The following is a 12,812-nucleotide window of genomic DNA, read 5'->3' as shown; positions in this document are numbered from 1 at the left end:
GCCATGATCTTAGTTTTTTTAAATGTTGAGTTTTAAGCCAGCTTTTTCACTCTCCTCTTTCACCTTGATCCAGAGGCTCTTTAGTTCCTCCTCACAGTCTGCCATTAGGGTGGTATCATTTGCGTATCTGAGGATGTTGGTACTTCTTCTGGCATTCTTCATTCCAGCTTGTGATTCATCCAGTCTGGCATTTTGCATGATGTATTCTGCATAGAAGTTGCATAAACAGAGAGACAATATACAGCCTTTTTGTACTCCTTTCCTAATTTTCAACCAGTCAGTTCCATGTAGGATTCTAACTATTGCTTCTTGACCCACATATAGATTTCTCAGGAAACAGATAATGTTGTCTGGTATTCCTCTCTCTTAAAGAACTTTCCAGTTTGTTGTGATCCACGTAGTCAGTGAAGCTGAAGTAGATGTTAATCTTATACTCCCAGTTTATCCCTCCCTCTCACCTTTCCCTTTGGCAACCGTAAGGGTTCTGTTTTGTACAGAAGTTGATTTGTATTATTTTTTTGGATTCCATGTATGAGTGATATAGAATTTGTCTATCTCTGCCTGACTTTCTTCACTATGTATGATAATATCCGGGTCCATTCCCATGTTGCTGCAAATGGCAAGTGTTTTTTTTTTTTTTTTTTTTTAATGGTTTAGTAATATTCTATCACACACACACCCCACCCCCCCACACTTAATGGATCATAGTCTTGTGGTAAAGGGGCTTGTGTAAATCAATGAAGTTACGAGCCACACTGTGCAGGGCCACCAGGGATGGACGGATCATAGTGAAGAGTTCAAAGAAAATGTGGTCCATTGGAGGAGGAAATGGGAATCCACTTCAGTATTCTTGCCTGGAGAACCCCTGAACAGGACGAAAAGGCAAAAAGATATGACACCAGAAGCTGAGCCCCCTAGTTTAGAATGTCCAGTGTGCTACTGGGGAAGAGCGAAGGACAACTACCCAGAGTTCAGAAAGAGTGAAGGGGTTAGGTCAAAGCAGAAATGATGCTCAGTTGTGGATGCGTCTGGTGGTGAAAGTAAAGTCTGCTGCCATAAAGAAGTGTATTGCATAGGAACCTGGAATATTAGGTCCTTGAATTAAGGTAAACTGGATGTGGTCAAGGAGGAATTGGCAAGATTGAACATTGACATCTTAGGAATTAATGAACTGAAATGGATGGGAATGGTCAAATTTATTCAAATGACCATTATATCTCCTGCTGTAGGTAAGAATCTGTTGAAAGAAATGGAATAACCCTCATAGTCAATAAGAGTCCAAAATGCAGTACTTGGTTGCAGTCTCAAAAATGACAGAATGGTCTCAATTTGTTTCAAAGGCAAACCATTCAACATTACAGGAATCCAAGTCTGTGCCACAACTACTGATGCTGAAGAAATTGAAGTTGACTGGTTCTGTGAAGACCTACAAGACCTTTTGGAACACACACCAAAAAAAGGTGTCCTTTTTATCATAGGGATTAGGAAGTAGGATTACAAGTAGGAAGTCAGGAGTTTAACAGGCAAGTTTGGCCTTGGAGTACAAAATGAACAGCGCAGAGTCTGAGTTTTTTGTCAAGAGAACATGCTGGTCATAGCAAAAACCCTTTTCCAACAACCCAAGAGACTCTACACATGGGCATTACCAGATGGTCAGTACTGAAATTAGATTGATTATGTTATTTGCAGCCAAAGAGAGAAGCTCAGTACAGTCAGCAAACACGACCTGGAGCTGACTGTGGCTCAGATCATGGATTCCTTATAAAATTCAGGCTTAAATTGAAGAGAGTAGGGAAAATCCCTAGATTGTTGAGGTATGACCTAACTCAAATTCTTTATGATTGTACAGTTGAGGTGACAAATAGATTCAAGGGAGTAGATGTGATAGAGTGCCTGAAGAACTATGGATGGAGATTTGTAACATTGTACAGCAGGCAGTGACCAAAACCATCCCAAAGAAAAAGAAATGCAGGAAGGCTGTTTGTCTGTTTGAGGAGGCTTTACAAATAGCTTAGGAAAGAGAAGCCAAAAGCAAGGGAGAAAGGGAAAGATACACCCAACTGAATGCAGGGTTCCAGAGAATGGCAAGAAGAGATGAGAAGGCCTTCTTAAATGAAAAATGCAAGGAAAGAGAGGAAAGCAATTAGGTGGGGAAAAACTAGAGATCACTTCAAGAAAATTAGATCAAGGATGCATTTCATGCAAGGATGGGCCTGATAAAGGACAGAAATGGTAAAGACCTATCAGAAGCAGAAGAGATAAAGAGGAGGAGGCAAGAATACATAGAACTATGCAAGAAGTCTTAATCACCTGGCTAACGATGATGGTTTGGCCACTCACTCAGAGCCAGACATCCTGGAGAGAGAGATCAAGTAGGCCTGAGGACGCTTTACTATGAACAAAGTTAGTGGGGGTGACAGATTCCAGCTGAGCTATTTCAAATCCTAAATGATTGTGTTAAAGTGCTGTGATCAGAGGAATTCCAGAAAAATACTACTTTTGCTTCATTGATTACGCTAAAGCTTTTGACTTGTGGATCACAACAAACTGTGAAAAAGTCTGAGAAGAATAACAGACCACATTACCTTTCTCCTGAGAAACCTGAATGAGGGTCAAGAAGCAACAGGACATGAAACAAAGGACTGGTTTAGAATTGGAAAAGGAATATGAAAAGGCTGTATATTGTCACTGTGTTTATTTAATTCCTGTGCAAAGTACATTATACTAAATGCTGGGCTGGATGAATGACAAGCTCAAATCAAGATTGCCAGGAGAAATATCAACAGTCTCAATATGCAGATATCATTCTAATGTCAAAGTGAAGAGTAACTGAAGAGCTTCTTGATGAAGGTGCAAGAGAAGAATGAAAAAGTTGGCTTGAAATTCGATGGTAAAAAATCTAAGATCATGGTACCTGGTCCCATCACTTCATGGCAAATAGAAGGGGAAAAGTGGAAGTGGAAACAAATTTTATCTTCTTGGGCTCCCGAATCACTGTGGCTGGTGACTAGTCCCATGAAATTGAAAGATGCTTGCTCCTTGGAAGGAAGGCTATGATAAACCTAGAGAGTGTATTAAAGAGCAGATATATCACTTTGCCGACAAAGGTTTGCATAGTCAAAGATACGGTTTTTCCAGTAGTCTCTAGGTGTGAGAGTTGGACAGGAAAGAAGGCTGAGCACTGAAGAATTGATGCTTTCAAATTGTGATGGAGAAGACCTTGGACAGCAAGAGATCAAACCAGTCAATCCTAAAGGAGATCAACCCTGAATTTTCATTGGAAGGACTGATGCTGAAACTGAAGCTCCAGTACTTTGGCCATCTGATGCAAAGAGCCAACTCTTTGGAAAAGTCCCTGATACTGGTACAGATTTAAGGCAAAATGAGAAGGGTACAGCAAAGGATGAGATGGTTAGATAGCCTCATCAACTCAGTGGACATGAATTTGAGGAAACTCTGGGAGATAGTGGAGGATAGGGGAACCTGGCGTGCTGCAATTCATGAGGTCACAAAGAGTTGCACTTGGCAACTGAACAACAGCAACAAATGTGTATACCCCATTTTCTTTCTTCATTCATCTGTCGATGGGCATTTAGATTACTTCCATGTCTTCACTGTTGTGAATAGTGTTCTTATGAACATTGGGGATGGACGTTTCTTTTTGAATTAGAGGTTTTTTTTTTTTTTCTTTCTTTTTAGAATATATGCCTAGAAGTGGGATTGCTGGATCATATGGTAACTCTGTTTTTAGTTTTTATCAGAATCTCTAGACTTTTTTGTTGTGGCTTCACTAATTTACATTGCCACCTATGCTGCAGGAACGTTCCCTTTTCTCTCTGTCCTCTCCAGCATTTGTTATCTGTAGTCTTTTTGATGATGGCCATTCTGAATTATGTGAGGTGATAGCTCATTGTAATTTTGGTTTTCAGTAAGGATTGCTTTTAATCTTAATGAGTATAATGTATAAGAAATTTTTTCTTATGGTTAATATTTTCATTAATGGTTAAAAAAATCTTATTCTCAGGTTATGAAGATATTTTTCCATTTTCTGGAAGTTTTGTTATGTTACTTTGTCATTTTGACCTGTAATTCCATGGTAATTGACTGTGTGTGGTGTATGTGAGGGATTAGGATTCATTTTCTTTTTCATATAGACAACTACTGGTCCTGTCACTATTTGTAGCGAAGACAGTTCTTTCCTCTTTGTTTTGCAGCATCATTTTGTCATAAATCAAATATCTTTATGTGTCTTCTTGAGCATGGTCTCAGATTTCTATTATGTTCCATTTGTCTATTTGATTAGTCTTGTGCTGTTTTTTATACTATCTTAATTTTTGCTTTTTAAGAAGTCTTGTTATGCGGTAAAGCAAGTTTTACCTCCTTGTCATTTAAAAAAAACGATTTAAGATGTAATTGACATTTAGGGCTTTCCAGGTGGCTCAGTAGTTAATAATCCATCTGCCAGCACAGGAGACATGGGTTTGATCCCTGGTCGAGGAACTAAGATGCCGCATGCCCTGGGGAAACTCATCCGCACTCTACAACTCTGAGCCTGTGTGCCACAACCAGAGAGAAGCTGGAGTGCCGCAGCGAAGACCCAACATAGCCTAATAAATATATACATAATTAAAAAGCTAAGATGATTTATGAAAAAATTATATAGTTCTATTGTATCTGGGTTGCTACCATGCAAAGAGGTATAGAATAGCAGGTAGTAAGGTACTTCTTAGATCGATGGTTCTCCCTTTTTATCAAGATGCTGATGGTAATTCTTCGGGTTGATTTTAGGTATATGTATTAGAAATGTATAGGTTAAACTACTTGTATGTGTTCAGTCATATTTCTTAGTTTATCCTTTACAAAATAGATACTTAGGTTTTAGATGTAGCAAAATACTAAATGTTCTTGTTCTTAAAGACATGTACTTCACATATTCATTATACATTAATATTGCTTTTATGTTTATTTATAGATTAGAATATGGCTGCATATCCCTGCTGTCATGCAGCACATTATTCCTTTTAGGACATATGTTATCAGGTAAGTTTATAAAACTTTTCTCCCCTTGTTGTCAATATAGTAGTGTTTAACCTGTTCATATAATAGTACAGAATTATATTGTTTGAAAGTCCTTTGTATTCACATTCTCCAGAGAAAATTTTAATTGAAAATTTATATTTTTTAATGAACATATGTATTTTTATATTTAATGTTTACTTTTAAGCAATTCATGTTGGAATTTTTTTTCCATGAGTATAAATAATGAGAGATTAACAGTGGTTGCATGATATTCTGCTATATTTATTCAGTAAGCAAATATATACTAAGTTTTATAGGCACAGGGAATATAGCAGAAAAGAAAAATTACCTCCTTTTGTGTAGTCTGTGTACAAATAGAGTCCATTAGAAAGTCATGAGTACCAGCTATTAAAAAGAATGCATTTGAATCAGTTCTAATGAGGTGGATGAAACTGGAGCCTATTATACAGAGTGAAGTAAGTCAGAAAAACACTGATACTGTATATTAACGCATATATATGGAATTTAGAAATATGGTAACGAAGACCCTATATGCGAGACAGCAAAAGAGACACAGATGTGAAGAACAGTCTTTTGGACTCTGTGGGAGAAGGCGAGGGTGGGATGATTTGACAGAATAGCATTGAAACATGTGTATTATCATATGTGAAATAGATCACCAGTCCAGGTTGGATGCATGAGACAGGGTGCTCAGGGCTGGTGCACTGGGATGACACTGAGGGATGGGATGGGGAGGGAAGTGGGAGGGGGCTTCAGGATGGGGAACACATGTACACCCATGGCTGATTCATGTCAATGTATGGCAAAAACAACTACAATATTGTAAAGTAATTAGTCTCCAATTAAATAAATTAATTAAAAAATTAAAAAGAAATTAATGAGTACTACAGAGAAAAATAATGGCAGGGGTGGGTTGAGAGTTCTAGAAGGTGGGTCACGATTAGTAACTGTGGGTATGGAGAAGGTCTCATTGAGGAGCAAGTGATACTTGTGTTTTGTAAGTCCCAACCTATGAAGAAAACCTATGACGAAGATAGAGAAAGAATTGTATTGTTTAAATGTAGGGTGTAAGCCGTTGGTGTTCTCAGAGTGTGTTTCTTGATAATATTTAAGAGTTCTTTATAATTTTTCTTATTCTTGCATTTGCAAAAATTTAGTGCCTACTATTTTCCAGTTACTGTGTAAGTTATTGGAGAAAGTACCAGGAAAAGAATCAGATAATGCTGAATCCTGTGCAAGTAAAGATATAAGGTAATAGAGAATATGAGGCCTTTCAGAAAGGTGACATCTGAAGAACATGAATCTGCTCATCAGATATTAATTAGAAGGACATATTTCAGGTAGAAGAAACATAAAGGCGTAGGCTTTGAAGTTGGAAAGAATATGACATTAAAAAACTAGAAGTAGATTGACAGAGAATAATGTACAGGGAAGTTCGATTATGATATGATTGATAAATTATTTAGGACCTTCAAGCTGTTGCAAGGAATTTGAATTTACTTTTAGCAGTGGGGTCTGTTGAAGGGTTTTAAGTAGATGAATCCTGATGGTTTTTTTTTTTTTTTAAATAGCTTAATTTTCTAAAAAGATTTGGTTGTTTTGTTTATGGCTGTGCTGGGTCTTCACCGATTCAAGCCCATGGGCTCTGTCCGGTTGTGGAGAGTAGGGGCTTCTCTTGTTGCAGAGCACAGGCTTCAATAGTTGTGGCACACAGGACTCAGTTGCCCTGTGGCATGGGATCGTCCTGGACCGGGGATTGAAAGTGTGTCCATTGCATTGGGAGATGAATTCTTTACCACTGGATCACCAGGGAAGCCCTCATAGTGGTTTTTAAAAGATCAGGTTGGCCTTTCAGTAGCTTGGAAATTGCCTCATAAATTATAGGAGGGTTGAAGGAGAGGCTGGGAGACCGACTGAAAATGCAGTAGTCCTGGAAAGAAGTTACAGATACTTGTACAAGGATTGTTGATAAGCAATAAACTTGTACAAGATTATTGTTATGTTTTGCAGATTCATTGGATATAGTTGAGAATGAAAGCAACAAGATTGGTGATTGTGGAGTTTAAGAAAAAGGGATAGCATAGTGGATGACACTTAACCCTCTTCTCCTTGATTTTTCTTTTTGCAGTTGGTATCATTAATTGAGATGGGAAAGACTGGGAGAGTTTAAAGACTTCATTTTTACATGCCTGTGGGGCATTTAAGTGACAGTAGGAAATTGGGAGTAAAAGCATGTAATTTAGAACAGTAGCATTAATTTAGGAGTTGTCAGCATAAAGAATCTCTCTTAGAATCTTCTGGAGGAAATGAACTCATCTAGGGAGAGAATGTAGAAAGAGAATAGAAATGAATCTAGGATGGAGGCCTGTATCAGGTTGCTTTTGCTGTGTAAGAAAACATCCAGCACTAGTAACTTAAAATAATAGCCATTTGTCATTTCTCACAGGTCCCTGGTTGGTTAGCTCTTCCAGTTTGTGTTGACTTGGCTGGACCTGGATGCTCTAGGATAGATCATTCATTAGTCTTGTGGTTGGCAGGTGGGTTGGTCTCGACTGGAGAGAGGTGCTCATATATTTTTTGGCAGTTGGCTGGATGTTATTTGGGGCATTAGCCATGTGTCTCTCATCCAGTAGGCTTTCCTGAGTCCATTTTCTTGGTAGTTGAAGAGTTCCCAGCAATAGAGAGCAAGCCCAAATGCTTTTTAAGCTTCTGCTGCGTCACATCTCTTTGTGCCATTGGCCAGAGGTACTTTCATGGCAAAGTTCAGGAGCAAGGAAGTAGAGAAATGACACTTTTGATAGGAAGAGTGGCGAAGTCACATTGCAGAGACTGCTGTATGAAGTGATGGGAGGGATATGGAGTCTTTTTGCAATCCATTATGAGCCCTGAGGACCAGTAATGTTGAAAGGTTGGGTAGAGGAGGAGGAACCAACCAAATAATATAGGAAGGGCCTGAGAGGAAAACCAGTGGATTGTGATTTTTGAAACCCAAATAATGCTGTTTAAAATGTACACATTTTGAAGGATTTTGGCTGTGTCAGGAAGTAGATATGTTTGTATGACGTTAACTGAAACTTACTAAAAACAAGAGCTATATACATGACAGGTATTAGAGAATAGAAAGCTTTACTGGAGGTGCGGGTACAGAATCTGATGTTAAACCACTTGTCTCTGTATAGTTTCTTCCTTCCTCCGCCTACCTTCTATGTTGTGTTAGACTTTGCATTTTCTGATTCATGTTGAACTCTCAGCAAAGGACACATTGCCACAGGTCACAATCCTTGAAGCATCACTTAGAAGTAGTTTAAATTGGGGATATTAATCCCAGGATGTCAGGTTCTATTGTACTAAACATTTCGAAGTTAGGGAGAAAGGAATATTATTGAATTTTTAAGTGGGATTAAGAAATAGTTTGCAAGTTTTTGTGTATGTTGTATTTCTGAATCATTTCAGGTATTTATGCAAGCTCTCTGATCAGGAGTTAAGGCAGAGTGCGGCTCGCAACATGGCTGACTTAATGTGGAGCACAGTGAAAGAACCATTGGACACGACGTTATGCTTTGATAAAGAAAGCCTAGATCTTGCATTTAAGTACTTTATGTCACCTACGTTGACTATGAGGTTGGCTGGACTAAGTCAGATAACTGTAAGCTATTTTTGTTTTATTTTTGGTAATTTTTTGTTTGCCTTCTCAGGCTATCATCATAATCATCATAATACCTACTGCTTATGGAGCCACCTATGCCATGCTCGGCATTGTGCTAAGGACTTTAGGTGCATTACTTTGTGTGGTCCTTACAAATCATTTCTTATGTGTTCTCTTTTCTCCTATTTTAAATGTGAAGATGCAGGGACTTAGAAGGATTTATACCTTAGGTCTTTCTGATTTCCAGGTCCAACTCCTTCAGTTTTATATATATGTATATATTTATTTATTTATTTTTGGTAAATTTTCCCCCTTTTTTTTTTAAAAAAAAATATTATTATTTATTTCATTGTGCCAAATCTTATTTGCAGCATGTGAGATCTAGTTCCCTGACCAGGAGTTGAACCCAGGCTCCCTGCATTTGTAGCATGGAGTCTTAACCACTGAACCACCAGGAAAGTCCTAACTGTTCAGCTTTTTACATTTAGAAAGCAATGTTTTCAGGGAGAAAAAGAATTGAAGATTATAAGTAACTAATTCATTTCAGGTAGAAGCTGCAGATTATTGGGCCATAGGCCAAATTTGACTAACAGAAATGTTTGGTTTGCACAGTAGCAAATACTGTTTTAAGTGGTGAGAAATACATATTATTAGCTTCTTTCAGAGGGGCAGGTGGCAGGAATCTGGTGTTCTTGAATCTGTCTTCTTGCATGACAGTTTGCTAGAGCTAAGTAGTTAGCTGCATTTTTCAGGATGGATATGCTTACTCTGGTTTACAAAGGTCTGTATTAGATTTACTCCTTTGTATTTACTACCTATTTTTATAGTGTAGTTATTCTGAAGCGGCTAGATTTTGCCCATGTATCAGACTGTAAATGTAGAAAACCATGGCAGTTTCCTAAATCAAATCTTAAAAAGTATAGGTCTGGGAAGCCTTTCTCAAAATTTACTGGGCTTCCGAGGTGGCGCTAGTGGTAAAGAACCTGTCTGCCAGTGCAGGAGACATGAGAGACGGGGTTTGGTCCCTGAGTTGGGAAGATCCCCTGGAGGAGGGCATGGCAATCTACTCCAGTATTCTTGCTTGGAGAATCCCCATGGCAGAGGAGCCTGGCAGGCTACAATCCACGGGGTCTCAAAGAATCTGACACTACTGAAGTGACTTGGCATGCATGCAATGACATGTTACTTGCCGCTTTGCATTAAATTTTTGTGATTTCCCCCTTATTTAGCTTTTTTCTAACATTCTCAGTGAAATAAAGCTGAAGTATTGCTTGTAGAATGAATTCATGTTTAAAAATTAAAAATGAAATAGGAAGTATATATGTATATTTGATGATCTTATATTTTATAATTTTGATCTGATTATTGCTTTCTGATCTACATATCAAATAAATCAAACTGTGTTTCTTGCCAGTTGCTAACATGGAAGAATAATTTTGGAAAAATATGTTTCTTTTCTGTATAGAATCAGCTTCACACCTTCAATGATGTGTGCAATAATGAATCATTGGTATCAGACACAGAAACGTAAGTAATTTATGCATAAATACACCATTTCAATGTGTAGCTGTTTATAAGATAAATACAACTGTGACTTTATTTGATTTGAAGTGTTCACTGGAAATATTTTGCCCTGTGGTATAGCCTTTAATAAGCTTTCAGAGGAATATATTGTAACACTTAAAACATATAGTGTTATTTTTCACAAAATACAAAGAGAGACTATACAGGAGAACTTAATAGTAAAGAATATGGTACTGATAGTTTTCAGAAACCGCACTTGATGTGGGAAAAGCTCTCATTTAACAGATTTATTTTGGGGAAAAACCAAGTTCATGATGCTCATGTGTGAAAAGAAGTAGTTTTAATAACCCACAGCTTTTTAAAGTACTTAGAAATGCTTATTTTTCTAATATTCTATTTAGTTGTCCATCCAGCATAGAAATAATTTTTTAAAATCTCAGTACTATTTTCTGCTTTAACAGAGTTCATTAGTTTTATTTTTGCTGTGCCACTGCACGGCTTGCAGAATCTTCGTTGCCTGTGGTGGTTTTAGTGGCTGAGTTGTGTGGGACTCTTTTGTGACCCCATGGACTGTAGTCCACCAGACTCCTCTGTCCATGGCATTTCCCAGGCAAGAATACTGGAGGGGGTTGCCATTTCCTTCTCTAGTGGATTCTCCAGAACCTAGGGATTGAAGTCTCTGCTTGTCAGGCAGATTCTTTACTTCTGAGCCACTGACTAGGGATCAGACCCACACTCTTGGTCGTGAAAGTGTGGAATCCTAACCACTGTATCGCCAGAGAATTCCTCAGGGTTACATAGTTTTGAGGTGTTGGAAAATTAGTAATTTATGAATGAGTCATATTTTTGGTTTACTGTAACTTTTATGCATTGATCTTTGTTCTGCTCTATGGAGCTAATTTCAGTTGAATTCATCCCTCCATGAGTTTGGAAACCAGAGACTATGCCTGTACTTCTTTTCCTCACATATTACAGTTATTAGATATATGGCCTGGCAGGTCATTCACTTTTGGCAACATTTTTTGTCAGTTTAAGTCACCTTAAAATGTGTGGCCCAGAATTGGTGGTAGCTTTATAAATTCTGGTTCATACTAGGAGTTGTATTTCACACAGTCAAGATAGTAAGTAGGTGATATCCAATGTATATTAAACTACATGTCTGTATTTCCCTTCTGACACCTCAGTGCATCCCCTTGCACCCCTTCAGACTGCCTTTAAGAGAATTTTAAGATTACGAATGAAGTAATCACTCCCCATCCCTGCATAAAGACAGAAATTAAAAGTCTTGGACTCAACAGTGCAGTAACCCCACATGTACAGGCTAGGTTTTTATGTTCCTGCGGATAGAGAGTAAGAAGGAATTCCATTAAAAAAAGTGTGAAGTTTATACATACTAAAGACATGCTTAAGAGGGAGGGGATTAAAAGTTTTGAGAAATAGTAGAGATACTTTAAGTTTGGAAGAGAAGAGTTTGTACAGTGTGAAAAGATTGGAGCAAATACAAAAAGTGTGATAAACATTGTTGGAGCCAGTGAATTGTGTCTGTCTTTTTAAGCACTTTTATTAAGGTATAGATAATGCCCATATCATAAAACTCACCTGTTTTTATAATGAATTTTAGCAAATTTACAGAGTTGTACAGCTTACATCACAGTCCAATTGTAGAACATTTATATCACTCCAGAAAGATCCCTTTTGCCCATTTGTAGTCAGTTGTATCCCCCCCACCCGTCCTGTACCATGGCATGTGGAATCTTAGTTCCCTGGACAGGGATTGCACCCATGGCCCCTGCAGTGGAAGGTCAGAGCCTTACCCACTGGACTGCCAGGGAATTATATCAATCCCCATTCTTTGCTTGTTTTTTTAAATTAGTTAATTTATTTTAATTGGAGGCTAATTACTTTATAATATTGTAGTGGTTTTTGCCATACATTGACATGAATCAGCCATGGGTGTACATGTGTTCCCCATCCTGAACCCCACCCCACCTCTCTCCCCACCTCATCCCTCAGGATCATCCCAGTGTACCAGCCCTGAGCACCCTGTCTCATGCATCGAACTTGGTCTGGCAGTCTGTTTCACATATGATAATATACATGTTTCAATGCTATTCTGTCAAATCATCCCACCCTCGCCTTCTCCCACAGAGTCCAAAAGACTGTTCTTTACATCTGTGTCTCTTGCTGTCTCGCATATAGGGTCTTCGTTAACAATCTTTCTAAATTCCATATATATGTGTTAATACACAGTATCAGTGTTTTTCTGACTTACTTCACTCTGTATAATAGGCTCCAGTTTCATCCACCTCATTAGAACTGATTCAAATGCATTCTTTTTAATGGCTGAGTAATACTCCATTGTGTACATGTACCACAGCTTTCTTATCCATTTGTCTGCCGATGGACATCTCTAGGTTGCTTCCATGTCCTGGCTATTGTAAACAGTGCTGTGATGAACACTGGGGTACCCGTGTCTCTTTCAGTTCTGATTTCCTCGGTGTGTATGCCCAGCAGTGGGTCAATCCCCATTCTTATCCCCAGCCCCATTAATCATCTTTGTCTATAGATTTGCCCATTTTGGGGATTTGCTATAAATGGAATC

At 38.3% G+C, this 12,812-nt stretch overlaps 1 protein-coding gene across 5 annotated transcripts in view; it reads left to right on the top strand.

Annotated features, from left to right (window-relative positions):
* The window catches only part of USP34 (ubiquitin specific peptidase 34), a 230,124-nt gene that overhangs the window by 65,975 nt on the left and 151,337 nt on the right, over positions 1–12,812 (top strand). For all 5 annotated transcript variants that reach the window (XM_020891635.2, XM_020891636.2, XM_020891634.2 and 2 more), the window contains exons 6-8: positions 4,973–5,040; positions 8,494–8,686; positions 10,152–10,213. In XM_020891635.2, coding sequence (XP_020747294.1) covers positions 4,973–5,040; positions 8,494–8,686; positions 10,152–10,213 — 323 coding nt within the window. The remainder of the gene's footprint in view (positions 1–4,972; positions 5,041–8,493; positions 8,687–10,151; positions 10,214–12,812) is intronic.

Source organism: Odocoileus virginianus, chromosome 2 (assembly GCF_023699985.2).
Source record: "Odocoileus virginianus isolate 20LAN1187 ecotype Illinois chromosome 2, Ovbor_1.2, whole genome shotgun sequence".
NCBI lineage: Eukaryota > Metazoa > Chordata > Mammalia > Artiodactyla > Cervidae > Odocoileus > Odocoileus virginianus.
Note: the sequence above shows the minus strand (reverse complement) of the source record. Positions and strands in the feature narration are given on the sequence as shown.